General features: G+C 40.6%; 2 protein-coding genes and 1 long non-coding RNA gene across 8 annotated transcripts in view; 2 read left to right on the forward strand and 1 right to left on the reverse strand.

The window, feature by feature from the left end:
• The window catches only part of ssh1a (slingshot protein phosphatase 1a), a 48,206-nt gene extending 35,083 nt beyond the window's left edge, over positions 1–13,123 (forward strand). For 4 of the 5 annotated variants that reach the window (XM_058374400.1, XM_058374403.1, XM_058374401.1 and 1 more), the window contains 12 exons: positions 876–940; positions 1,136–1,257; positions 3,431–3,499; positions 4,677–4,742; positions 6,322–6,516; positions 6,852–6,945; positions 7,151–7,279; positions 7,359–7,405; positions 7,546–7,692; positions 8,383–8,583; positions 8,900–9,530; positions 9,794–13,123. In XM_058374400.1, coding sequence (XP_058230383.1) covers positions 876–940; positions 1,136–1,257; positions 3,431–3,499; positions 4,677–4,742; positions 6,322–6,516; positions 6,852–6,945; positions 7,151–7,279; positions 7,359–7,405; positions 7,546–7,692; positions 8,383–8,583; positions 8,900–9,530; positions 9,794–10,858 — 2,831 coding nt within the window. In that variant the 3' untranslated portion in view covers positions 10,859–13,123. Of the gene's footprint in view, positions 1–81; positions 156–875; positions 941–1,135; positions 1,258–3,430; positions 3,500–4,676; positions 4,743–6,321; positions 6,517–6,851; positions 6,946–7,150; positions 7,280–7,358; positions 7,406–7,545; positions 7,693–8,382; positions 8,584–8,899; positions 9,531–9,793 lie in introns of all 5 variants that reach the window. The other variant, XM_058374404.1, reaches the window with a different exon arrangement.
• Positions 13,124–16,119: 2,996 nt separating this feature from the next.
• On the reverse strand, positions 16,120–18,736 carry LOC131343042 (uncharacterized). Its single transcript, XR_009203096.1, has 3 exons — positions 18,658–18,736; positions 18,367–18,513; positions 16,120–17,527 (listed from the first exon to the last, which is right to left on the reverse strand). It is a non-coding gene; the product is annotated as an uncharacterized LOC131343042 (long non-coding RNA).
• Positions 18,737–22,036: 3,300 nt separating this feature from the next.
• The window catches only part of coro1ca (coronin, actin binding protein, 1Ca), a 42,885-nt gene continuing 37,698 nt past the window's right edge, over positions 22,037–27,223 (forward strand). The window contains exon 1 of one of the 2 annotated variants that reach the window (XM_058374738.1): positions 22,037–24,521. In XM_058374738.1, coding sequence (XP_058230721.1) covers positions 22,043–24,521 — 2,479 coding nt within the window. In that variant the 5' untranslated portion in view covers positions 22,037–22,042. Of the gene's footprint in view, positions 24,522–25,193; positions 25,329–27,223 lie in introns of those variants that run through there. The other variant, XM_058374739.1, reaches the window with a different exon arrangement.

Genomic DNA, 27,223 nt, shown 5'->3' on the forward strand with positions numbered 1-27,223 from the left:
GTTGTATTCTGTTTTCTATTTTTTTAAACATCCCCTTCCCTTTTTAAACACCTTCCCTTTTTCTAACCTACTCTACTTCAGATGAATGAGCAGCCTTGGTGATTTGATGACACACTGTAAAGTGGGAAAGAAATCATGACGTCCTGAAGGAACTAGTAAGGAAATAAAGGGTGGTGTGATCTGGCCGCCACCAACAAGTTACTGTTACTAAGTATTTTGTATTAAGCGCACATCGTGAGGTGCTTTATTCCTGTTACAGCACAGTCATTTAGTCAACAATTACAATTTTGCGTTTATCAGTGAATGATGACAGTGGCATATTAAGAGGAGAACATTATTACAAATTCTTTTAAACTTTTTTTGTTAACTAAGAATCAAGAATTCATCAGTGGAAAACAACACGCACCCGTCAGCCAATCAGAAACTAGCACTGTGTATTTCTGAGATTTAGATTCAGATCCTGAGAGTAGCCTTATCTGTGAGGATTATCTGTGGAATCTTCACATAACCTTGTGTGTGTGTGTGTGTGTGTGTGTGTAGTTGGCTATACCTACATGTGCGGACCAGAGTTAGCTTGAAGAAAACCAAACCTAAGCCTCGGAGTTGTAGCAAATAGACGTAAAGTTTGAACACATGTATGGACATTGCTCAGAGCGCCGGCTGGCTCTACCCCGTCCTCCTCACTCAACGAGATGTGAATCATTGGTTCCTCCTCATTCCTGTTCTGCCTCACCTCCATAAATCTTGCTCAGGTTTTATTGCCATTATGTTTGCGTTGATTTAGCACGTGTTATGGCAGGGTGTTGAGCTGATGAGTTGGTTCATGATGAGACATCAGGGTTGTGTTTAAACAGCGTATTTTCCTCTTTCAATAGGAGATTTACCTCAACACCTACAAGTGATGATCAACATTCTTCGCTCCGAGGACCGAATCAAACTGGTGAGCGTACACACACACATGTACACACACGTACACACAGCGACTCATGCCTGAATGTGATTTATTGACAGCCTGTAGTCTGCATGCCACTTTTGTCTCATTCATTCACTAATGAGAACGTGTGTGTGTGTGTGTGTAAAACTCTTCCCAAATGAACCTGTGTCATGTTTCAATATGTGTGTGTGTGTGTGTCAGGCGGTGCGGTTGGAGAGTGCTTGGTCAGATCGTGTGCGCTACATGGTGGTGGTTTACACCAGCGGCAGACAGGACACGGAGGAAAACATTCTGCTGGGGATGGACTTCAACAATAAAGACAGGTAATCACACACACACACACACACACGCACACACACAGGTTTGCCTTTACCTTTATTAACAATGAATAGACATGATGCTACTAGTTACTGCACATTGCTGAAAGCAATAATATAAACCCTTAACAAAGGACTATAATTAAAAAATAAATTATATATGATTTTTATTGGATCCAGGCCCTCTTCTTTCCTTTTTTTTTCAGTTTTCTGTTATTTAATTGGCCGACCAAATTACGACTGGCAAAAATAAGTAAATAAACACACATTAGGTAAAAAGCACAAAGAACATTTTCTCTGTCTCTGTTTACTCTCAAGGTCATTGTCAATTTTCCTTGAATGAATATATTAAATACAAGATTAATAACGTACACAGGTGTAGCCAGTCACTCTTTACCTGCTTGTTCTCTGTGAGGAGGAGGTTTTCTACCTGTATTGTAACTTTGGACAGAATCTGAGCTCCTGGTATGACTCTACTGAATCTCCTAAAAAATACACACATTCTTAATAGGTTAGATTCTGAAATTAGGAATAATGACTAATTTCACGAGATGCTTAGGATGATGCATGAATTCTTCAGATTGACCTCAGCCTTGATCTTCAACTCCAAATCCAGCACCTATTCCCCCTGTGCTAGCATAGTGTAGGAGTTTTGTTAATGATTGTTACACCGTACATCAGCTTGGCTGAATGCGTTTTGTGATGATGTCACACGATGTGTTTCGGCTTTGCAGATTTGCACAAAATCAAAAAAATGTTCTCCTCTGGATATTGTGGATTTTGCCTGATTTTACAGTCACCTCCTGAAGGGACTTCTAAGACCTTATGATTTAAACAACTTTTTTAGCAAGCTGATCATTTCTCAGTGAAGACGTATCTCATAAATCAGGAAGTTGGGTTCTGCTGCTCCTTCCTCCTCAGTGAGACAGACCAGCTGAGCTTTACTTCATTATTCTCTGTGTTTACGCACTCATCGAGACGACCTGAGTCAGCGTGATGCGTCGCTCGAGCCGAGAACATGAACAGCTGTAATAACAGATCAGTAGCAAAACTTCACATGATTCACTTCAGCTGTGAAGAGAATCGTGATAAAGAAGAGTTTAGAGCTGCTGGACAGGTTGCACCAAATATAAAGAAAGAATGCATACAATTCCACTTTGAAATTTCTCTAACATTATGATTTACTTTGCTTTTTGTCTTGGGAGTGTCTCACAAAAAGATTCATCATTTACATCATTAGTTTTGCACTAAAGCTACAAAGCTAATGTAGCTAACAAGTAAGATCCTGTTAAAGATGACTTCAATCATTTTTCAAGCTTCGTTGCTCAGAACATCTGTTATTAAACTGTTTTGATAAAATATTGATAAAAAAGTATTTTTACACTACTTTTGCTCACTCTAATCCACGGTTTTGAATGTTTTAAGGTTTTAAACTCCGCCCACTTCACATTATAACTCAATATACAAGCCAGTTTCCTTATATGTCTTATAAGGCATCAAATATTTTTAGAACACATGTTTAACAGATAAAAAAAATTAAGTAATAAAGTAATGATCTTAACAGACAAGTCTTTCTGCTGAGAATGTCTTCTTAGTGCAACTGTATTTGGTTTTATTAAGTATGAAAATGAATGCATTTTTAATTGGACAATTTGCAAAAATAAATAAAGGTACATTTTTGTCTAACATTATTAGCATGTCTATATGTCCTTGTCTTTGGCAAAAAAAAAATGGGGAGAAAAACATTAATGATGTCTTGAACCATGACACACTCACTTCACACAGCTGTGAGTTGCTCAGTTAGACAATAAAATATTGATCAAAAGCCTCATCAAGGAGGCGTGGCCCAAAGACTGGACACATAACTGTAACTGTCCGTTAGAGATTTACTGTATCGTGATAGTTAAAGTGATAGAATATCATAATACTTTACATTTGTGATGATTCTGATGTATTTTTTCAGTTGGAATTTTTTTTTGGTGTCTACAAATTTTGTAAGAAAAAAAGGGCATGAGCAGGAATGAATCAAAATGAATAACAAAAACACTTTAAACCTCAGACAGGTCTTAGCTGAACAGTGTGTAAATTACAGTCACCTCAAACATTTGCAGATTTAGATAACGGTGTCCTGTGGGGTGTGTGTGTGTGTGTGTGTGTGTGTGTGTTTTTGTTCCCACAGTAAAAGCTGCTCTATAGGGATGGTTCTGCCTCTGTGGAGCGACACAAAGATCCATTTGGATGGAGATGGGTGAGTGCAGCATCCCCTACTGGGCAAAAACTGTGTGTGTGTGTGTGTGTGTGTGTGTGTGTGTGAATGTTGTAGCATTTAGTCTCAAATATTAAAAGTTGTTTTTTAAAAATCGTATGAAAAAATTGTCTAGTTAAAGCACCAGCAGTGTTTTAGCATGTTTTGTCTCGGGTCTTTAATGTGTATTTTATTGTCAGGGGTTTAGTTTGTATTTTATTGTCAGGGGTTTAGTGTTTATTTTATTGTCAGGGGTTTAGTTTGTATTTTATTGTCAGGGGTTTAGTGTGTATTTTATCATCAGGGGTTTAGTTTGTATTTTATCGTCAGGGGTTTAGTGTGTATTTTATTATCAGGGGTTTAGTTTGTATTTTATTGTCAGGGGTTTAGTTTGTATTTTATTGTCAGGGGTTTAGTTTGTATTTTATTGTCAGGGGTTTAGTGTGTATTTTATTGTCAGGGGTTTAGTGTGTATTTTATTGTCAGGGGTTTAGTTTGTATTTTATTGTCAGGGGTTTAGTGTGTATTTTATTGTCAGGGGTTTAGTGTGTATTTTATTGTCAGGGGTTTAGTGTGTATTTTATTGTCAGGGGTTTAGTGTGTATTTTATTATCAGGGGTTTAATTTGTATTTTATTGTCAGGGGTTTAGTTTGTATTTTATCATCAGGGGTTTAGTGTGTATTTTATCATCAGGGGTTTAGTGTGTATTTTATTGTCAGGGGTTTAGTGTGTATTTTATTGTCAGGGGTTTAGTGTGTATTTTATTGTCAGGGGTATAGTTCACATTTTATTATCAGGGGTTTAGTGTGTATTTTATTATCAGGAGCTTAGTTTGTATTTTATCATCAGGGGGTTAGTTTGTATCTTATTGCCAGGTGTTCGATGTGTATTTTATTGTCAGGGGTTTAGTGTGTATTTTATTGTCAGGGGTATAGTTCGCATTTTATTATCAGGGGTTTAGTGTGTATTTTATTGTCAGGGGTATAGTTCACATTTTATTATCAGGGGTTTAGTGTGTATTTTATTATCAGGAGCTTAGTTCATAGAGCTGTACACAAGGTACACTAAACAGGAAGCCAAAAACATGTATTTAAATTCCTGTCACTAAAGAGGAAACATTAAGCTTTCAGACTGGACGGCTAGGATGACCTCTGCTCACCCTCGTGTTCTCTTTTGCAGGGGTTTCAGCGTGACGACAGCGGGACGCACACACATCTTTAAACCTGTGTCGGTTCAGGCTATGTGGTAAGACAAGCACTTGAATGTGCATTTATATCAGTGTTGGCTTTTATTGCTAACTTAATGGATTTAATGAAATTCTGTCAGAAATAAAATGTTTACAGGTTTTGGATTTGCTGTAGTGTAAAAGAAATAAATCCCATCAGGTCGTGCAGGAAAATAATCAACAATGGGGTGGTGTAATAAAACCCAGCATGATGTGGAGATATTGTTTCCTCACTGAAGTTGATTAATCCAGTATGAACTGTTATATTATTATATTCAATTCTGGCTTCAGGCTTGGCCTCCAACCTGAGGATGATAGTGATGCTGAGGAAGATGCTCCTTTTCTCACAATGGAAGCGTTTTTATAGATAACAGTCGTCACTTTTTCTGTGAGCTATTTTTGTCAAGAACAGCTCATTACTGACATGCAGACATGCTAAACTGGTAGCTGTAAGCTTCCATTACTTGTTAGCTACATTAGCTAGTGCAAAACTAGGCAGAAGCAACTTTCAGGCAAGGTAGTTGAAAGCCGGTCGTACCAGATGAGTATGTTTTTTCTCTTGTGAATCCACCAGTCATATGTATTTGAATAAATAAATGAAAGTTGATACCTCATGACACAGCAGCACTGTTGTTTTGAGAAGCTCTGGTTTCATGTTCTGTCTCACACCATGGCCAGAGTATTAAGTACTCACGTCATTACCATGGAAGAAGGAAATGGTAGATTTGCGTGTGCTTTCAGTCGAGCGTGGTCCTACAGAAGGTCTTGTTCTGGTGGCTGGGTGGGTCAGGGGCTTTATATCGACACGCTGCTTGTTCACAATGTTGATCAGATGCACTGGAAGATTGGCCAAACTTGGCCGTGGGCTGCCACCTGTTGGTGAATGTGTGTAATTGACATTGCGTACTACTTCACATTTTCCTCTGAGTTTCTGACTGATGGAATAGAATAGCATAGAGGAGATTTTTTTCCTTAGTGCTTTACAGACAGCATTTAACCTAATGATTCATGGCAGCTTTATGATTTGCATCTTCAGTTAGTTGTTGCAGGCATGTCATCAAAAGAAATCTATATGCGCCATAGTATGCATAATGTGGCTTGTCATGTCAAATGTTTCATTAGAATCAAAGGATGAGTGCTATAAAAAGACACCAATACGAGGACAGCATAGGGAAAAAAAGAAAAATGTAAACGGAGCACGTTAATAAATCGAAAACGTATCCTCACTTTAAGAATACTTCTCTTGTCCCTGTTTTCTCCTCTGACTGCTGACGCAAAAATTAGCTTTCAATGCAGTTCAGTCATTAGAGGCTCTTCACTGGGCATGGAGAACATATCACACCATTTCTTAAGATTTTATTACAGTGTGACCCACGTAGTAGACTCACCTGGAAGTTTAGTGATCTTTGACCAGCATGGTGAACTGTTGTGTTTACCTGATAGTCAAAGAATTGATGTTTATACAGAGTGATGATTAAACTTACTCATAATAGTTTGCATGTAATCGACAGATTTTCCATCATCAGATATGAGCGAGCACGATGATGAGAGCAGTCCAGTTTCAGGTCTCTCACTCCAGACCTCTTCTCTGTTTACCAGGTCGGCTCTGCAGGTGCTGCACAAGGCGTGTGAGGTGTCGCGGCGATATAACTACTTCCCTGGAGGAATTGCACTCACCTGGATGGGCTACTATGAGAGCTGCATTTGCTCCGAACAGAGCTGCATCAACGAGTGGAACGCCATGCAGGACCTGGAGACGATGCGGCCCGACTCGCCCGCCATGTTCGGAGACAAGTGAGTTCTTTTTCTTACCTTAATCTTCTAACCTAAACCTCATTCACTATGTGCACTGTATCCATGTGCAGTTTCATTATATTTTAGGGTCATCTCCTTTCGAACCTGAGATGTTCCAATGACATGCACAAAGGTTTTGGTAGTAAATGCGATTTTAGGCTTAGACATTTCACATGACATAAAGCTTAGAATCTCCAACACCGATCAGATAAATCTTTCCTTAACCTAATGCACATGCTTAAAGCATTGACTCTATACATATCACATAGTTACTCTTGCCGTGGCTCAAACTGAAGAGATTCTGCGGTTTAACTTTCATCTGGGGTTCTGTCCAGGCCGACCGAGAGAGAGCGAACCGAATGCCTCATCAAAACCAAACTCAGGAGCATCATGATGCTGCAGGACCTGGAGAATGTGACATCGAAGGAGGTGAAAAACAAATAGCTGTGTGTAGATCTGTAAAATGTGAAACTTCTAGAGCATACCACCTGCTACTCATTCCTCATAAAACATGAGTGACAAAAGTGTAGCACTTATTTAGCATTAAATACATTTCTACACTGTTAGTCAGAATACAATAATTCCTGACCCATCAGAATTGAGATTTTGGGGGGTTTTTTTCCTCACACCTCAGATCCGTACTGAGCTCGAGCAGCACATGAACTGCAATCTGAAGGAGTACAAAGAGTTCATTGACAACGAGATCCTGCTGATCCTGGGTCAGATGGATAAAGCCACACTCATATTTGACCATCTCTACCTGGTTAGTGAAACTGAAAAGTTTAAGTAATACTAAAAAAAGCAATGATGTGTGTTATGTAAATCCTCTGGGTCTATTTTAGGGATCTGAATGGAACGCTTCCAATCTAGAGGAGCTACAGGAGACAGGGTGAGTTAAACTGTATGGATTTTTGTATGGACTTTTAATGCTTTTTTAGCATATGCTATTATTAAACTTTCTTGGAATGGATGCAATATTATATACCCTGAATGATACTCTTGTAAGTCTATTAACATTTTTGTTGTTAGGGTGGGCTACATTCTAAATGTCACCCGGGAGATCGACAACTTTTTCCCAGGGACTTTTTGTTACCACAACGTGCGCGTGTACGACGAAGAGACCACGGACCTGCTGGCTCACTGGAACGACACATACAACTTCATCGTTAGGGCTAAGTAAGACAGCACACTACAATCAGTAATGTTTTATTTATGGTGCAGAGGTTTTATTTCTCAAACAAGTTGACCAGTCTTCAAAATGTTACAATGTTTGCTAAAGATCAGTAGACTCGGTAGCAGAGAGTGATAGTAATAGAATCAGTTATTGGTCATTAATCCACAATAAGACTTAGCACTGTGTTGGGAACATAGATGTGTTTGAATTCATTATATGAAAGTAGAACCCCTAAAACAAATTAAATAAATGGACAGAAATTATACTTTAGATATACTTAAATTTATTACTATGGTGGTTGTGGCAGCAGTCAACTCTGGACGTAGAGGAGGCAGGTTGAACCAGAAGGTCATGTATGATGATTCTCACCCATGTCTTATTACCGCCAGTCTGTATCTGTATGTCTTAGTACTTTTAGAGACTCCCATAACTGAGCAAGTAAGAGAGAGAGAGTGAGAAAAAGAGAGAGATAGAGATAGAGCATGTGTAGCTGGTGGACCTTGTGAGACACGCTAACTTTCAAGCACATTTTCAACATACAGAAGAAATAAATATGAGCTCAGTGCTCACAAATTGAGTTCTTTAGCGATATAATCAGATTTAACACAGATTTAAATCAGTCTTTAGGAAGGTTTGTGTCCCTTCCATGTGTTTAATTTTTCTTTTATGCGTTCTCTCCTCTGACTTTTCAGGAAGAACCAATCCAAATGTCTGGTCCACTGTAAAATGGGTGTAAGCCGTTCAGCATCCACAGTCATAGCCTATGCCATGAAAGAGTATGGCTGGACCCTGGAGAAGGCCTACAACTTCGTCAAACAGAAACGCAGCATCACGCGGCCCAACGACAGCTTCATGAGACAGCTGGCTGAATACGAGGGCATTCTGGACGCAAGGTCAGCATTTTCCACGCTGAGTAGATTTATAATTCAGTCGTTAAAAATATACTTATGTAATAATGTGGCTGTTGGACTGTAATTGGACCATTACATTCGTGTTTTTTTTTTGGCAGACCTCTCACTTTAGTAAAATATTATTGTAAAGTAAGTTTCTCAGACAAACACAAGTTGCTATTATAAGTCACGTTTAAAAAACTATAATTTACTGATTAAATAATATAATTTCCAACATTAACTATTTAGAAACCAATAACCATTTGCATAACGATATTTAAAAAAATCATACTGCTATATTTTTGTAAATACTCTACAGCAAGCAACGTCACAATCGGCTGTGGCATCCAGACTCTGAGTGCGATCATCCTGACTGTCAACGCCCAACAGCACCCTGCTGCGCTGACTCCTCATCCCCAGGGGCCGGTCCTTCCTGCTGTGAGGCTGCTGCCCACTCGTCACCCCTTGCTTTGGAACTTGACCCGTCCAACCCCCAAAACTCCAACTACTACTTCCGCCGTCTGTCAGACTCTGCACTGGACAGTGAACCGTCAACACCAGTGCGTATGCCACCGCCTCTGCTGGATGTGGATCGCGTTTACATTGAGATAGAGGATGTGGAGCGTGATGCCCTGCTGGATGATGAGGCATTTGAAACACCCCGCTTCACTGCACCTACCGGAGAGGGCACAGCAGCGCAAACTTGCAGTCGTGGTGCCGAACCTCTGGAGGAGCTGCGTCTGCGCCTTGAATTCAGCACAGTAGAAGAGGAAGATGAGGAGGAGGCAAAGAAAGAACAGGAGGAGATGCAGGCACTGGCAGAAGGGGGGAGGAGAGAGAGAGAGGGAGGTATAGGGGAGGAGAGTAGCACTGATCTGGGTAACATGAATCACCTGTGCAACGAGAACTCCAACAACAACAACCACCTCAGAACACGAAACAGTCTTGCTGTGAGTAAAGGTTTTGCTGATTTGTTTGGTATGTTACTGAGTGACTGCTTTATATCCTGATTGTAGCTCATTAAAAACAAATTTGACAGAATTATAGTCAGAAATTGAAATCAATATAATTTATATCATAGAAGCACCTCTACAAAGATCTTGCAGCCTTTTGGTTTAAAGACCCTACAGACTTGTATTTATGGCCCATTGTATTATTTTTTGTATCTAAGCTTTTCTTCAATAATGTTCTGTTGTTTGGTCTTTCTGTATAGGAGAGTATCCTTAAAAAACAGGCACCTAAACCAAGAGCAGTATCCAGCTCTCTCACATCCCCCAGTACTCAAGTCTTGAATGCCAATGGACGTGGCCATGCTCCCTTACCGCTCTGTGGTGTGCCTAGTGTCTCGGCTGAAGTGCCAGCTTGCACCAGCGTTGCAGTCAATGCCATCACACCTACGCGACTATGGGCTTGTGGCCCAAGCTGCAAGTGCAGCAAGTGCAGCAAGACAGCTTCAGATTTGTGCATCACTTCAGCCGTCCAACCCTTGGTGAATAAGGACAAGTCTGGAAGCCAGTCACAGAAATCTGATCTTCAGAAAACAAAGGATACAGCATTGGTGCAAGTGGTCAAAGAGACTGAAGGTTCACCTGGCAAGGACAAGGCAGAAGAGAGGGCACCAGGTCTACCTAGAGAGGGGAGCTCACAGCAACAGCAGGAGTCACTAGACCAGCTACATCGATCTGGCCTGGTCAGGCGGCGAGCTGAGAGGCTGGAGAAACTTTCAGGCTTGTTTCAGGAGCGTTTCCGTGAACATGCAGGAGCTGCCGCACGAGACTCTGCTGAGACACCCGAGCGTCCTTCTGCAACCGCAGACACTTCATCTGGAATGGTTGGTACTCCAGCAGACTTTTGGACATCCGTGCCGCCTGCAGTTGAAGACTCTGGAGCACTGACGCCAGTTTCATCCCCACACGGCTCCACACTGACGCGCAGCTCGAGCAGTGACAGCATCCGCAGCATTCGTGGAAAGCCAGGTCTGGTGCGCCAACGGGCACAAGAGATAGAGGCTAGGATGCGCCTGGCTGGACTCACAGTGCCTTCCCGTCTAAAGCGCTCCAACTCATTAGCCAAGCTCGGCAGTCTCACCTTCTCAACAGAGGACCTGTGCTCCTCAGCATGCTCTTCTGATGCTGGCACCCTTCTTCTTCTCACGCTCTCCCCAGAGCCGGAGGGTACTATCAGTCCAGATTGGGATCGTGCCAATCGCTGCTCTGCCTCTACAGCCATGGAGCTCTTTAGTCCAGGAGCAATGGGAACAACTGAGCCCAGGAGCTGACAGTAAGGGAGGGGGATTTGTGCAAGAGGATGTTGTACTTGGACAAAGATTCTCTTCCTGAAAACCTTCTCTTAAAAGGGGAAGATTGGCCATCTGCAGACCAATACCCAGGTTGGGCGTTAGGGTTTGCAGTAAAAAGATCTCTTTAATGGGTGGATTGGAGAAGGCCTTGCTGAAGTTCCTGTAACTTATGTGGAAGGACTATGCCAAATTAAAATGTAGAGTTGGGGGAAAACAGGGTTTGCAACACAAAAACTGCTATCCCAAAAGCCTTTCCTCTTATTTGGGAGGATTGACCATCTACAAATTGCATCAAAGGGAACAACCCACTGAAGTTCTTAAGACTTGCATGGAAGGACTGCACAATAGATGAACTAACATATAGAGCTGGGAATGAACAGAATGAAAATGCTGTGAATATTAAAAGTATGCTACTCAAGGAAAAAGGATATCCAAATATTTCGACAAGGCTCTTGTGGTTTTAAGGCTTTTGTAGCATGGAACTGAAGCTGAAAATGTGTGATAAAAAACTACTTGTACACCGAGTGCTCTTCGGCCAAGCGTCCAAGGATACCATTGCTTTGGTTCCCCTTCCTGCTGAGCAGCCATATTTCACAAGAAATTGCTACCTGTTGTCTGTTCGTCTACCCGTCTGGTTCGGTGTGAATTCCATCATCCTGCTTACTCATATTTTGATGACACTCTGGATACTTCTGAACAGCAAAGGAAAAGGGATTTCCAAATCACTGCTGGTTACTTAGCGTGTGCTGAGAAGTTTCTAGAATGTAAGAACACAATTCTGTTTCAATCTCTCTGCTGTTCACACCGCTCTGTATATCAGCAGATGTTGCTGGAGATACTTTGCTGTATTTAGCTCTGGTCTGAATTCCATGGTTCATTTTACCACTGAATGTTAACACTGGGCACATGATGGCAGTAAGGACTCGTTTGAAATATTATATCGAAAACACTAAGATGTGTTTGTGTCTGTGGGTTTTGGAGAAACAGTGGTTGATATTTTATCTTAGACCCTCGTAGTGATGATTTCCTTGAATGCTTTAGTATGGAAGGTATCGCTTTAGCACCTTAGGGACTTTTTCGGCATCTGTCAAAACTGTGATTCAATGACAACGATGCATTTGGGGTCTGTGTAAATCACTATATTCATTTACCCCAGTTTGGGGTTAGATGATGATGAAACTAAACCTGGTTGTCATGTAACGTCCAGAGCTATATTTTCCAGCAGTAGAACTCTACAAGGGCAGCTCTCGTCAACCCTTAACTTGGCACACACTCAGTGTGTTCACAGGTCTACTGGGTTATAGCACAAAATAAATATCCTCTAAAACACGCCTACGACAAACCAGCAACGCATATCAGTGGATGCTTAAATATCCTATGAACATAGCATAAGAATGCTTTTTGGAATATCAGCCCCAGACAAGGTACCTAAGCAATCACAGTTACTCTGCGTTCACACTAGCAAGTAGGCATCTGTTTGTTTTTGTCAAAGTTGTGATTCCAGCAATAAGAGACTTGGGACACACAACATTTAAATTTCTCAGTTTGGTATTGCTGTGGTTAAACAACCAAGAAGAACTGGAGACAGTAACCCAAATATCGCAAATTCTATACTTTTACAGCTTCAGTTCCTGCATGCATTTAGTATAGTTTGCATTCCTCCGATCCAATTAAAAATGTGAACTAAAAGTTGCCTCAGTTCTGTATTATTATTGTATTAAAATAGGTTTTTAAAGACAAGGAACATAAAGATTTGTATAAATTTTACACTAGAGTGTTAACACTTTGGTTACTACCATTTGCAAAGGAATTAAACACAACCCGATGCGTAGATAATTTTCCTATCCCTAAAATGTTTTAGTCCTTCCTTTTTCATCCATTTATTGTTACATACGTAAAACCTGCTGCATTACAGCACGTAATTCCCTAATTTTATGTTCAAGTTCAGAAAAATTCTTAAAAGCGGTGACACTGGAGACAAAACTCCACCATATAAACACTTACTCTTTGTGAAATAGCAACACTTTATTGTTAGATTTAGATTGTGGTGTGTCTACCGTACAAGGTCCTGTGAAGGAGCTGTTACCATGGAAACAATAACGTACTAGTACCTTAATATAAACCTGTGATTTGCCTTGCAGACAGAACTGCTGTCAGAGCTGCTGGTACAGATTAAATTATACATTAAAACATTCTGACCGATCAGAAGTAACAATTCAACAGCAGTATGGTATATGAGAACTTTTTAAAAAAAAAATCTACAAAAACATGGAAGCAGTAGTGACATCAGTGGGGTGTCATCTTCTAGTATGAACGCAGTGTACGATTATAAATATTCCCTCCTCTGTAATGTTGTACACTTCGAGTGGTGTAGTAAATCATGTTCTAGTTACTTGTTGGTTTCTCCAGATTTCTGCCCTGATCTAGAAAGAGCCGAAAAGGGTAGATTTCAAAAAGTTCTGATTTCTTCTACTGAACAAATATAAATTGAGATTTCTATAATTGTTTCAACGTTTAAAGATAATATGATTTTATCAAATCTTTTGAAATACATTTCAGACTGAAAAATCACAGACACATAAACACAACTATGTGTATGTATGTATGTATGTATGTATGTATGTATTGTGTGTGTGTGTGTGTGTGTGTGTACCATTTGTCTGTATAATTGCATTCCAGCATGACTGAGTGTGGGAGTTTGTTGACCTGTACCAAGATCATGTGAGGTGTATCTGTTGTATGTTAGTGTGTGCTGTCCTGAGGGTCTCAAAATTCCTGCGTATGAGATCACAAGGTCTGAAGCTACACACACACACACACACACTCATTCTCCCATCACTAGTACACATCATCATTCTCACAACAGGTTTGTTCCCTTTATTTCAAATCAGTTTCAATATTTAAATACTTGAGGTTTTTTTTTTTTATTATGCAAAATAACATTTTTTAAAAATCTTCTTTTGTACATCTAACAATGCTGTTATGTTGAATGCATGTTTCTGACTGAAGTGTGTCCTGTATATACCTTTGCATGCGAGCGTGAGTGACGTCCCACACCATGGACCATGCGATTACTGTGAAATATTTATGAGGGAGACGGAAAAAAAAAACCCTTCCGAGTGTGTGAGTGCACGTTAGTATTTATCCATGAGCAGGCTCATACGATACACACACGCTCCAATCGAATGCACACGCATCACAATGCACTGTATGTAAATAGGTGACGAAATGGCCGGTACTCGCGTCCTCGTGACGACTCTTGAAAGGAGACTTTCGGTTATTGGGCTTGAAAAAGGCACTACTGTACAACACACACAACAACCATCTGATATCTGAATTTTACTTCCAAATCCTGATATCGTACTGTTAAAAAAAACAAACAAAAAAAAAAAACATCTTGGGTTTCCTGAGACCAGTGGTGAGGTTGGGCTCGGATTCACCGAGGGGGAAACATGAAATCCACGTGTCTGCGGTGCTGATCAGGGAAAAGCTAGCGATTTTAATATTACCCACGTACGCCGATTGCAATCAACGAATTTGAACAAATTCTAATTGTTAGCTTGCTTCGTAATTCCAAAGATTTCGAATTCCCATGTTTGTTTGTTTTTTTAAATAGAGCTGAAGCATTTTAACCTTTTATTTTCTTTTTGCACGAATTCAGTCATAGCCTGTGTTTTTACAGCTCCACGTTGTTGTTGAATTCAGATGACTGATATTAGGGAGGAACTGCAGTGATGCACGGTGCTTGGCCCCCTGTTTACTCATCCCAACAAACAGAACTGAACTAGAAACTAGACCTGCTAGTTACTGTGCATGATTTGGGAGGAAAAAAACCTGCTGAAATGAGATCTGACGTTTCAGCCATGGCTCTCAATTCGTTTTTTTTGGGAAACATGGAGCTTTACACAATGGTTCCCTTAACTGTTGTTACTTAAATGCAAGCCTCAGCATTAGTAAAAATTAACGAAGACTTGTTTTCATTGATAAATCAAACGGTCCTCACAATGACACAGTAACACTAATAAAAACCTTCGTGTCTGAAAATCATTAGGATTTGTTACTGTTCACTAATGGAACCGTCATGTAAAGTATTTTCGGGTTTGGTTTCTTCTCTTTTCTTGCTTCGTGCTTTTAGACGTTCTGTTTCTCAAAATCTACACAGATTTTATGATTTCATCAGGGACAAGCCGTTTCATTAGTCCAAAACAAGCATTTGTGGAAACCTGATTGATGAGTTTACAGATGTTTTTAGCTGTCTGTCATAATCATCTTTTAATGCCCGAGTCTGAGGGAAAACCAGAACGCTCACTTTTCCTAGGTACAGTGATCCATTATTCAGGAGTAGCTGTGAGCCTATAGAGCTCTGATTTCCCGAGTGTTTTGTTAATCTGGGTTCAATTTCTTTTATTTGTGTATATTTTAACGTTCTTGCCGATCCCGTACCGCTGAGCCACAAATTCACACCAAGAGTAGTCCCTGAACATCCTTCATCCTCATACAAGCCATTGCCATTTTGCCTCTGATGCCATAAAGTCAATGGAGTTGCTGTTTTGTGTAATTTACAAACAATTAGTGTTGCGTTATTCATGTTAAAGTGCCTTATAGTGAAACACCAGGGGCATGGTTCAGTCCGTATCTTCCCTTCAGTTATGTTGCCAACAATTTTTGTTATAAAGCTGTTAATTTTTTTAAGCCAGTAAATATCGATTAATTCTCTCTTTTTTTTAAAAATAAATTCCAGACTTGAGAAGAAATGTATTATAATACAGAATTGCCATATTCTCCTCGCTCCTAAACAGAGGACGTTTTCAGCACGTTTTGGCTCAGCCATAACCAAAATTAAATGAATTGTTCAATGCCAGTCAGTCAGTATAGACTGTGTTACATGGGGAAGCTAGCTTAGCATGCTCAGCTGATGCCACTTTTACTGCACCTTTTTTGGAGAAGAATGGTTCGGGTAAAACGAGAGAAATTTCATCACTCCATGAATCATACGTAATGTTGTGACGTATCTGGGCCTCCACTAAAGCAGCCATATCGTCGCTAAGGCCCTTCGCGGAAAATAGGAAGAGGTTGTGATGTGTACGCAATTCTCTAATTCACTACTGTTGCCATTAGTTTTGTTTTATATTTAAGTATGCAGTAATTTTGTCTTTTGTACCGCAAAATTTGCTGTAGTTCTGACGCATATTGCACTTTGTACATTTTGTGGAAATGATGTACTGTGTGTATATTATGGAAATAAACTTTTTTTTCCATTCAGTTCTGTTTGGATTTCTTTCTTTTTTTTTTTCACAAAATGTAACTGTACAGGTGTACAATAACCAAAAAAAAAAAATTCCCTCATTTTATTGTTTGTTTTCTTTAGATTTTGCACAGATTCATTCATGTTTTTCAAACGTGCTTCACAATATGTGATTTCACGTTACTCATTTCTAAGAGCTACACAGTAGAGAAACAACACTGACACTTGGTGCTTGGCCCCTTTTTACCCACCCTACAAGCGATGTAATGCCCATGATTAAAATCTAATTACACTTTTTGTGTCAGTTGAACAAGTCATCAGTACCCACCGTTTGTATTCATTGCAATTTTTACCTAAGAAAACAAGAGTTAAACAAATAAGAGTAATAAAATTCACAATTACTTTAATATTTAGACCTAGAGACCAGACAGGAACATAGTAATTTAATTATTGCTAATTTATGTGGATTTTTAGTCATGTCCTGGTTTCTTTCCTGGCAAATTAAGATTCATAAAAATGGAGCTGAATTGAGTTTTCGGAAAGCCAGAGGAAAAATATAAAGCAGGTTCCAGTACCTCCAGTACAGACGTGTGTAGCTTCAAATTAGATTTTCTAAATGACTTGAAATGCCAGTTCAGTTAAATGTGAATTTTGAGCTTGAGCAATGTATGGCCTGGATAGAAATAACATATTTATTACAAATCTGGTAGATAAATGCAAGAAAATGTGCTAGAAGCAAACAAGAAAAAAAAAAGATCTAATAAAAGAGCAACAACTTTTTATTACACTGTGCTTTTTCAATCATCTTTTGAGTATTCTGATGTGATAGAAGTTGTCGATCACGTCTATGAACAAAATGCACAATTAGCTTAAAATTTTGCAGAACATCTGGATGGAGACACACTTTCTGAGAGGAAAGTCTGCAAAGCATCCTGGCTTCGCTTACCGCTTCCCCGACTCTGACTGGTTGGCTGGAGAAAGCGTTTTTCTCCTCTCTGATTGGCTGACTGCGTCGGCATGCTTGGCACGGCAGTGTGGTTGAGCTCAGCTCAGCTCAGCTCATGCAGCCACCGGCCACTGGCATTAATTAGCATGACATCAGTGTGGAAAAGCTTGTTTTTCCACATAATGCTGTGTTCAGGGGAGATTAATGAACACTGACTACATGGAATGTACGTATGGAGGCAATGCCTTGGTTTAGCTTGGGCGAATCTTACAGGCAAACAACGTTAGAATTGTTGAAATGTAGCTGTGTGGGTTCCTGCAAAAATATTTACCTTTAAAGAATTACTCTCTTGAATTGGTTAAGTCTTCCAGTCGGCTGAAAGGGATTGCGCTGTTGCACATCTCGAACCGAGAGGAACAGCACGAGAGCTCTGCTTCCGTGGCGATAGCGAGAGAATCTGCTGGAAAACAGGAAACGAGAGTGCGTAATGTCATCGTTGGCACGAGGAGTCTGTCCCTCTCCCAGATAATTCAACAGTCGGACAGAAATGAGTCACTTTCAACATAAGCCCAGTACGACCTGATATGAGCCTGTGCCTAGTTTATATTCCCTGAAGGTCAACACATTTAAATGATGTCATTTCCTTTTCAGCCCTCTCCTTAAATAAACAGATCCAGATCCAGAGCTGTACATGTGTTTGTATTCAATACTAATTTTAAAGTAAGGATTAAACACATCGGAATGTGCTGTTATAGAAAAATAATCAATGACATGCTGAGGTGATGCAGTCTGTCTATTACAGCGCTGAATGTACTCATTATGTTTATAGTTACATTTACTATGGTGGAATGTCCACAAAACAAGTTATTACCTATTATCACTATAACAGCTATAAACAGACATTCCCTCATCAGCCATCTCTCTCTCTCTCTCTCTCTCTCTCTCTCTCTAAGTTAATTAAACAAAAAAAAAATGCAGCTTGTCATGTTGCGGTTAAATAACACAAAACACACACTGTTCTTTACCAAGACTGAATACATTTTTTTTGCTACAAGACGCTGACCCCCAGAGACTGAATCTTTAAAGAAAATATCACTCTATTTATTATCAGGTTCAGATTATGAGGTGCTCCCTCTTCGTAAGTGAACCATTAAAGCATTCGAATGATCGCATTAATACAGACATGAGGTTTGTCCTGTAGCCGGCTCTGTTGTCCAACCTGCAACTATAGAAAATAAACATGCTTTGACCAATCAGATTTGAGCAGCGCTGTGGTGTAATAAATGTTATTCATACCTTGCTTTTCAGTAACTCCGTGTTTCTATTTTTTGTCTATTGTTATTACTTCTGTAATGTCTCGTAGACTCTCGTCCTCGGCGCCTGCAGGGTTTTTTTTTTACCCGTCTCGAAGAAACACATCCTGTTTGGCCGTTGCTGTGGAGGCTGAGAGGAAAAACAGGGAGATTTCACTATGACTGTTTTAACTGTTCTGTGTTTTTACTGCCTCGCAGCGTCAGTATCTCTCACACACTTTTCCCTTCTCCCTTTTCATTATTTTTTCCATTTTCCTTTTTTTTTTCACCTTACCGTCACTCTCTCTCAAACGCGCACACTCTCCCCTTCTCTTCAGTTTATTGAGTGAAGACACGCCACTTGCTAAAACATCTCTGCCTAGGTTATGACCTAACCATAATAAAGTTAGTCATTCACCACATCGTGGCCCTGTGTGTAAATACAGAGTAATGAATTAATGAAAATAATGAAGAACAATTTTTTTTTGTAGCCAGGAATAGAAATCCCATGTTGATTCAATAATCTTAATAGGTCAATACCACTGTAGCCGATGGGGGAATATGGGCTATTTGGCATTGTAATTTGGTGACATCATACGGTATGTTAGCAGTGGGGTTAATAAAATCCAAATTGTGCTACAGTATCCAAAACATTTTAAAAGAATTGATATATGTGAAGACCATGCAATGATTTTCTGTCCAGTTTCTGAGAACCTGAGCCCACTCAGATTCCTGTTCTTGGTTGACATGAGTGGAACTCTCTGCTTCAATGTTTGATGGGCTCTGCACTCTGAGATGCTTTTCTACTCACTACATATATAAATGTATTGTATTACTTACTATAGTCTCCATGTCAGCTTGAACTAGTTCAACCATTCTTCTCCAACCTCTCTCAACAAGGCACTGGGTGTGTTTTTTTTCTGTATAAACTCTGGAGACTGTTATGCCTAAAAAACTTCTGAGAATAATCAAACCAGTCTGTCTGGCACCGACAACCATGCCACCTCTATGCCGTGTACATCAAAAGAAATAAACCACAATGGGACTATGACTGACCAGGGTGCGTCATCCTGGGTTGAGGTTTAATATCCAGCTAGTAGAGATGCTGTGGACAAACCTAACAATAATGAATGTCGAGAGGTTGCTTAATACAAGTTGACCACAACTGGTTTAGGCTCTTCAGGTCCCCTCTTCAGGGATTCCTAATAATATCACAGTTTCAGAGACTATACGTTTTCCTAATTTACCAAACCTGCTGCTGTGGATGGTGCCAGAACTGCCCAGGTGTCATCCTTGCTTCAGTGGATAATCTCACATGGATACTGTAGATTTGTACCTTATAAGAACTTCTGAATTCATAAAGACTTGTTTTTATTCATTATAATTTCAACACAAACAGTACTGTTCATTTGAATGTAATGTTTTATAATTGCACTATCCAGTAGATAGATGGGCAGGTGGATGGGTTTGATGTACTCTATTGATCCCCAAAACAGACATCTGGGGAATCTATTCTAAATCTAACCTTGGGAAATCTGGGTTATGTCAAAATGTACTTATAGTCTAATTATATACCTTAAATCACTCTGAAGGTTCACATTTTCAGGATGAAATCTAGACACTAAAGGAACAAAAAATACCGGTACACCTGCAGTAATATGGAAAGGTAGAATTAAATTACATTTCCCAAGACTGCTCAAGAATCATCTTTCGCCTGTAAATTCTGGAGAAAGGCATCTGATTGTAGTGCAGAGCGACTCTTGGGCCTCGGCTCTGTCTAGCTCTCATCTGCAGCATGAATTGACAGTGGAAGAGGAGTAACTTATTTCATTAAGTAAAAGTGGGCCGTGACATCACAGCACAGGAGAGCAATAAAAAGCTCTTTCGACGACACAGTTTTGAAGAAGAAGAAGAAGAAGAAGAACCAAGAACAAACCAACAAAGAGTCGTCTTGTCCTGGTGGAGAGAGCAGCTCGGGTACTGAAATCCATGGTGCTCAGTGGTGAGTGACACACACACACAAACACATGATTTTGGAACAGCATCATCAACATTACATTATTTAGGTATCCATTATCCAACTTTACTTTTTCCTTCCATATTCTTCTTCTACTGATGTTGTTTCAGTGTGAAAAGATTAGCTTGGTTACAAGTGTAGTGAGCAGCTTTACTTCCCAACTTCCCAAGAAGAAAATCATGCAGGCACAAGATGATCAGGTGATTTGCCTTAAGCCTGGGTAAAGGCTGCAGGACAATGGGACAGTTGTGCCTTATAGTCTGCAGATGTCGTTTTTTTTTTTTTGCAATCTACAAAATGCATGAAATCAGGGATAGAATATATGAAGTGCTACAGTGATGTATTTTGGGGTTCAGGGGATAGCTACAGCTCAAAAACTATACAGTGCTAATAATAATCAATGCTCCAGTTAGCATGACACAAATGTGCTTATGGACCACATTTTGTCTGTTGGATAAGCTTGGGTGCATGTGTAAGAGGTATTGCGTGGCACAGGGACAGGAAACACATTGTCAGTCTAGAACATTGCCTATTGTATGAGTTATTCCTGTTCCAATGTGTTACTCTTTCTCAGCATTGTACCACAGTATCTGGTGAATATATTATTATAGAAGCAGCCTCTTAGACCTTCGGCTTTTGCAGATTTTTAACCATGACAAACTGTAATAGGCTGATATATCGACCTCCAGGGATGAAATAATCTGTTTAAGGGAAGGGACGGCACTACAATAACACAAATGATTGATGACTTTCTCATTAACTCGGGTTAGTGAGTGCAGATAAGAAGAGTGAATGGAGCTTTCGGGGACATGGTACCAATGAGGAAGAACCTAAAACAGATTTTTAAAAGCGTACACCCTGCAGTAGGTTAATGTGTGTCAGGAGCCTTACGCGTGACTAGCTCTTCTTGTTTTCCTTGTTCTTCTCATTCTCCTCATCGTTAGTGTGTGAAATGGGGTTGTGTCTGAGAGTGGAGAGGTTTCTATCAGGGAAAAAAATGGAACTGACTCTGTACGCTCTATAAGATAAATACATTTATAGCGTGGAGTCAATCTGTTCGAATCAACACACAGTTTAGTTTTTTCCGTTGTGATTCAACTTGGGATAATTTGCTGACCACTAAACTGTATGGATTTTTAGTGAATGCAGGTTTTCTAAAAAAAAAAAAAAGGTACTGTTCAGATCTTTAGTGAAAACTTGTGACTCTCATTGCCACTTTCCTGGTGATGTTGTTGTCCAAATAACAAGAGCAGAACAAGCAACAAATGGATATTCTGAAATGCAGCTATCACAAGACTCACCGTTCCCATGAAGATGCACATCACTGCTGTATAAGCAAAGCAGTGTGCATTCAGGGAGAGAAGGAAAAATGAATTGTGGGCACAAAAGAGGAGAGCTTAAATGAACAGCAGTTGTAGCAATGTTTGATGATATCTAGAGGAATGATTTCCACATTCTGAGAGATAAGTCGAGAGAAATATGAGGTTGTTATGGCCAGGCAACACTGCAGAGATACATGAAGAATGGGAGTGAGTATGGAGGAGTGGGGAAAGCTCACTCTGTCACGATATGGACTTGCAAAACCTGCATGCCAAACTTATAGCATCATTTGCAACATGCATGATAGAGTAGTAATAACACTTTTTTTTCCCCACAGATTGAAATGGGACAGAACCAAAGTAGGGTTGGGGAGCAACAAGGGACACTAGAGGAAAAGGAACCCAGCCCAGACCCAGGGGGTAACAAGAAGGAAGGAAACACAAGCGAGGTGACCTGCAGTGAGGTGGAGGATGGAGTGGGACTGGTTAGGGAAAGGCTGGATGTGAGCCCAGGCACACAGCCAGCATCACCTACTCTGAAGCTGGATACTCACTCTCACAAAAAAGGGGCCCCTCCTATAGACTGGGAATGGATACAGGGAGGGGATGGAGAAAGAGAGGGAGGAAGAGAAAGAGGAGAGGGAGAGGGAGGCAGGACTGAATTTCGAGGTTTGCAGAAGCTGAGCAATATTCGAGTCACTAAGAGAGGCACGTTGAGCACTGAAGTGGCCGGCTCTTCCAAACCAGATTGCATAGCTGTGGCAGAAAGGAGCAACAGGATGGACCTGGAGAACTCACTGAATGAAAGTCATGAACGGAAGGCAATTCATGAGGACAACATCCAGGACCTGGCATGGGACTCATCTAGCAGAGTGGAGAATGATCATTTTCAACAATCCGAATCACCAGTTACTGAGGAGAAGAGTGTCATTTCGGTGGTTACTGGCAGCCGCAAGGAACAAGATGGAAGCGTGACTGCTCCTGAAGTTGAGGCCTTAATTATCACAGAGGATTTACATGATGATATTTTTCCATTTGAGGCACCAACCAGAGTCATGGAGAAGAACGATCTAGATACACTGAATGATCTGTTACAAAAGAATCTACCCGGAGAAAATCCACTATTGCAAGACAGACCTACTGTCTTTCTAAAGTCATGTGAACTAAGTGAAGGAAGATCATCACTTTCTACTTTGCCTAGAGACAAACTGCCATTACAATGCCAGGAGAAGGTCATTTCTAGTGAACCAGGTAATTTAGGAGTACAGGAGCATGCAGCAACTCTTGCCACCTTTGACCAGCTGGATAGATCTGAGTTTAAAACAACAGAGATGTTATTACAGAACAGTGGAGATGTCTGTGATTTCACCACCACAGAGGAGAGTAAAATCAGGGATAACTTTGAAAAAATAAAACAACACCAGGCTGCAGTTAGTAATATAGAGAGTAGTGATACAGCAGAGAAGAGCACAACTAACCCAGATTCCTCCGTAATGGCATCTTTGGGCCATGCAATTTACAAAGGACTAACCATGTCAGGGTTTGAAGAGCTACAGGAAGAGGAGAAACACTTGTCTACGTCAGACTTGGAGAAACGGATGAATAACGCAGATAGAAAAACTAACATCTCATGTGATGCAGGAGGAGTGTATAAGGATACTGAAAAGTTCCCTCTTGAACAAGAAAATAGAGTTGATTATTATCCCCCAATAGAAACAGCCAACACGCAAACTGAGAAAATTCCTGAGCATTTTTTGGCAGTGGTAACTGGACAGTCTGAGATGCTGTCATTTCCTGACATGGCAGTGGGTGAAATGGATCTCCATTCGGCCTTGAATGCAGCCCTGGAATCTAAAGATGCTCTTGTTAAGGAGAGAGAAATGAGAAATCGAGACATGTTTTTGGTTGAACCTGGAGCATCAGAGAGTGACTGGGACAAACTTTCTGGAAAAATTATGTTTGCCAACCAAGACAGCGGTTTAGGAAACACTATGGCAACAGTGAAACTTTTGGGCGAGCGATCAACTGTAAAGTTAGAGAAAAAGAGAGACAAATCCTTTGGTCAGATGACCTCAGTGAGGGACAGAGATAACCAGAGTGCTGACAAAAACCTTACTTCAGTTACAGATATCCATCAGGAAGTATCTGGATTCATTTCTAACTCCAAGCTCATCTCTGTCTCAGAGAGCACTGCAGGTCATGAAGAGGGCAGACACCTGCTGTCACATGTAGAACCAAAGCCTTGTGCACCTTTGCCTGAACTTTTAAAATCTATGGACAGACATGAACTAAAGAATACGTCAAAGCTTTGCATTGAAGACCCTGTAAAAGCATTCACTAGTCCTGTCAAGGATGGATGTGTGAGTTCGGTACAGCAGAACCCTGGGACAGATAATGCCACCAGTCTTCTAGATGTACAAAATTCCCTGCAAGTCAGTACACAATACAATACAGGCCAAAACAATCTTACACCGCAATCCATTGGACAGTCTTGCACTTCCGACTGTGACAATACTATGTCAAGACAAACTGATCAGTGCATTGCAACAAGGAATGAACAGACTCCTGTATCTGCTCAGGGTGGCGTCCCAGCCAGGGAAAAAGCAGAAAACATGCCAAAAGGCAAGCCTGTGTCTGACCTGATAAAAGAAACTGTCCAATTGCATGAGAAGAAGAAGGAGTGGACCAAACCTGCAGAGGTGAAAGCTGATGTGGTTTTGGACTCTGCACAGTCTGTCAAAGTGGCCCAGATAAAGGCAGCATTCGACTCACCAAAAAAATCACTGGATAAAGGTCTGGAAAGAAAACCCTCAGTGAAGAAAGGTAAGGCTCAGCTTTTTGGATCTGATATTGGAAATGTTGTAAACTTTGTTTGCTTTAGTTGTTATAGTTATTCTGACCCAATGGGATGGGATAGGGTGAGTGGAAAGGGGGTTGTTGCTGTCTCTGTGTTGATACATAATTAATATTAATATTAAAACCTTCTTGATTAACTACTAAAATATCTTAGGATATGATTCTCAGTAGTAGAGGGGATTGTATTATGAAGAGAATCAGAGAGTAGTCCTAATGTGTTACTCTGCTGTTTGGTGTGCTTTTGGGATCCTGCATTATGGTGCCATCTTGTGGACAAAATGAATTAACATCATGTACTGTGCCAGATATGTGACTCAGGCACATGATATGAAAAATCACATTGCAAAATAGAAAATAAATACGATTTACAATTAAATGACAATTAATTTCGACAATTTTAGCCAGTGAGTATGACCAATGGAACATTTTAGTGATCAAGAATCATTAGATTACTTAAAATAAATCACTGATATTTAAATTATTGTAGCTTGTTTTTTGTTTACCTGGACTTTTCTCTATTAAATGGGCGGGGCTATGGCCAGCGCGGGTTGTGATTGGGAATTCAGATGGTCAGTTTTCCCCCATTATGGGACTGTGAGGCGGGGCATGAAGGAATTGGGCGTGGTTTCCGGCCTGTAGGCTCGGGAAGGCGAGTAAGCCGCGCCAAAGGCAGGAATACGTTCAGCTGCACGGGGGACCGCTGGAAAGGACACTGAAGCTGTACATAATACAAACTTACCGCTGGTCAGGGATTTTTCTGCTCAAGCTAAGAAGGTAAGGCTTGTTATTTTAACGTAACCGGATTTTTTTGATTTCTAGTAGAGTTGATGATAAAAGCTGATCTGCTGTGTAGGACAAAGTTGCACCGATGTACAGGCCTGACTCCTCCGTAAGATGTGTCTTCAACGTTCCTGACTTTTCCCGTTAAATTGGTTTTTATAAGAAAATGCTCTGCTTTTATAACAGATTTGAGAAGCCATGTTTGGTGCTTTTCTGTTCATGCTTATTGCACGGAGCAGCTAATGCACGAGGTCGGGTTTCAATTTAAAGCAAATCCGATTTGGGAATTCTGTGATTTGGTGTGAGTTGTGTGTAAGGAAACACACCTCTGTTCATTCAAACCGGGCTCCAAATAGGGCGTAGTTTACCATATATCCACAAATAAATCTCAAACATATTGCTCCTATAGATATTGATTTGATCAAACCCCGTTTAAATGATCAGCTGGATGAGTACTTTTGGGTTTTTCGGTTGTTGTTTTTTTTTGTTGTTGCATGGAGTGCTTGTGAATGGACCTTCTCGCTACTTTTCCCTCTCGATGCACAATATGCATGAAGTAACACGCAAGTTAGTCACACTGGTCTTTCCTGTTGGTGTAGTTTTGCTTAACTGGCACCGTTTTATACCCAGTGCGTGCTTCTGTGAACAGTCTTGTGATTAGAATAATGTCTGTAATGCATCGAATCTTTATTGAATGATCCTTTTTTCCCCCCCAAGTCGTGCTATTGTAATGATTGTTATAATGCTGCACGATCAGCGGGCTGGAGCCTCACCCATATGGGATCTCTGACACAGATAGAGAGAGAGAGAGAGAGAGATTCTGGAGGAATTGTGAAATGAACATGATCAGATGAAGCAGGGCGAGGGATTTTTTTGTTGTAGAGTTAGCTGTATGTTGAAACACGCTGAGTGAGTTCACGTCCCACCCTCCACCCCTGCCTGCACTTGTCCTGGCTTGCTGAAAGCGGGTGGATGGGGGGGGGGGCTTAACGTGAGGTGATACTCGCGCTCTATGGGTGCATTTGGCGCAAATATAGAAAATGCGCGCGCGCCTCTCTCGTTTGCTCGCGCGCGCTCGGTGTTTAACCTATTTTTTAAATAACTCGGTGTGCAAGCTACAGTTTGTTGGTGTGTGAGGGTGTAAAAGTGAGCACTCGCTCTCCTGGTTATGGCGTTTACGACTCTCGCAGTGTGTGGGCTGTGTTTTAGACTATATTCACTTCATCAGAGTTGCACGCTTAGCCACTCCTTGCTTGTGGATCTCTCTCTCTCTCCCTCCCTCCCTCTCTCTCTCTCTCTCTCTCTCTCTCTTAGTACTACTGTACTAAGTAATGAATCTATACAGTTACTACATACCGTTTTGTACGGTACTGTGCGCATTCGGGATGTAGCCACAGCGACCACGGGTGACACTGTCGTGAAGCGGTGTCGTGAAACGTGGCGGTTTCCTTGGTTGCCTGCATTTCCGGCTTTGACAGATTGCCTTACTGATGACGTAGCAGGCCTTTTTGATATGCAGGCTGGGAAATTCCTCATCCTCGGTACTCGTGATTAAAGTGAAGTAGTAAAGATGAAGGAAAGACTTCCAAACTGTCATAAAATGGAGTTTAGACTAACTGAGTGTGCGTAGGTTTTGTCTCCGTGGTTAGGAATTTATGCCAACAGCAAGCCCAACGTTAACAGTGTAAATAAAGGGAAAGGTGTAGTGGAATTTTCCACTTGTCCAGAAATGTGTCTGATAAATAGAAGTTCTTTAGTTTCGCGCTACAGATACAATGCTTAGTCTATTTAACAAATCACCAAAGGTATTTTCCATAATAAAATTGTCTTCACAACGTATTCAGAAAACACAGCAACAAAACCAACAGCTACTTCTGACATTTCCTTCA

Source organism: Hemibagrus wyckioides, linkage group LG22, assembly GCF_019097595.1.
Source record: "Hemibagrus wyckioides isolate EC202008001 linkage group LG22, SWU_Hwy_1.0, whole genome shotgun sequence".
Classification (NCBI taxonomy): Eukaryota; Metazoa; Chordata; class Actinopteri; order Siluriformes; family Bagridae; genus Hemibagrus; species Hemibagrus wyckioides.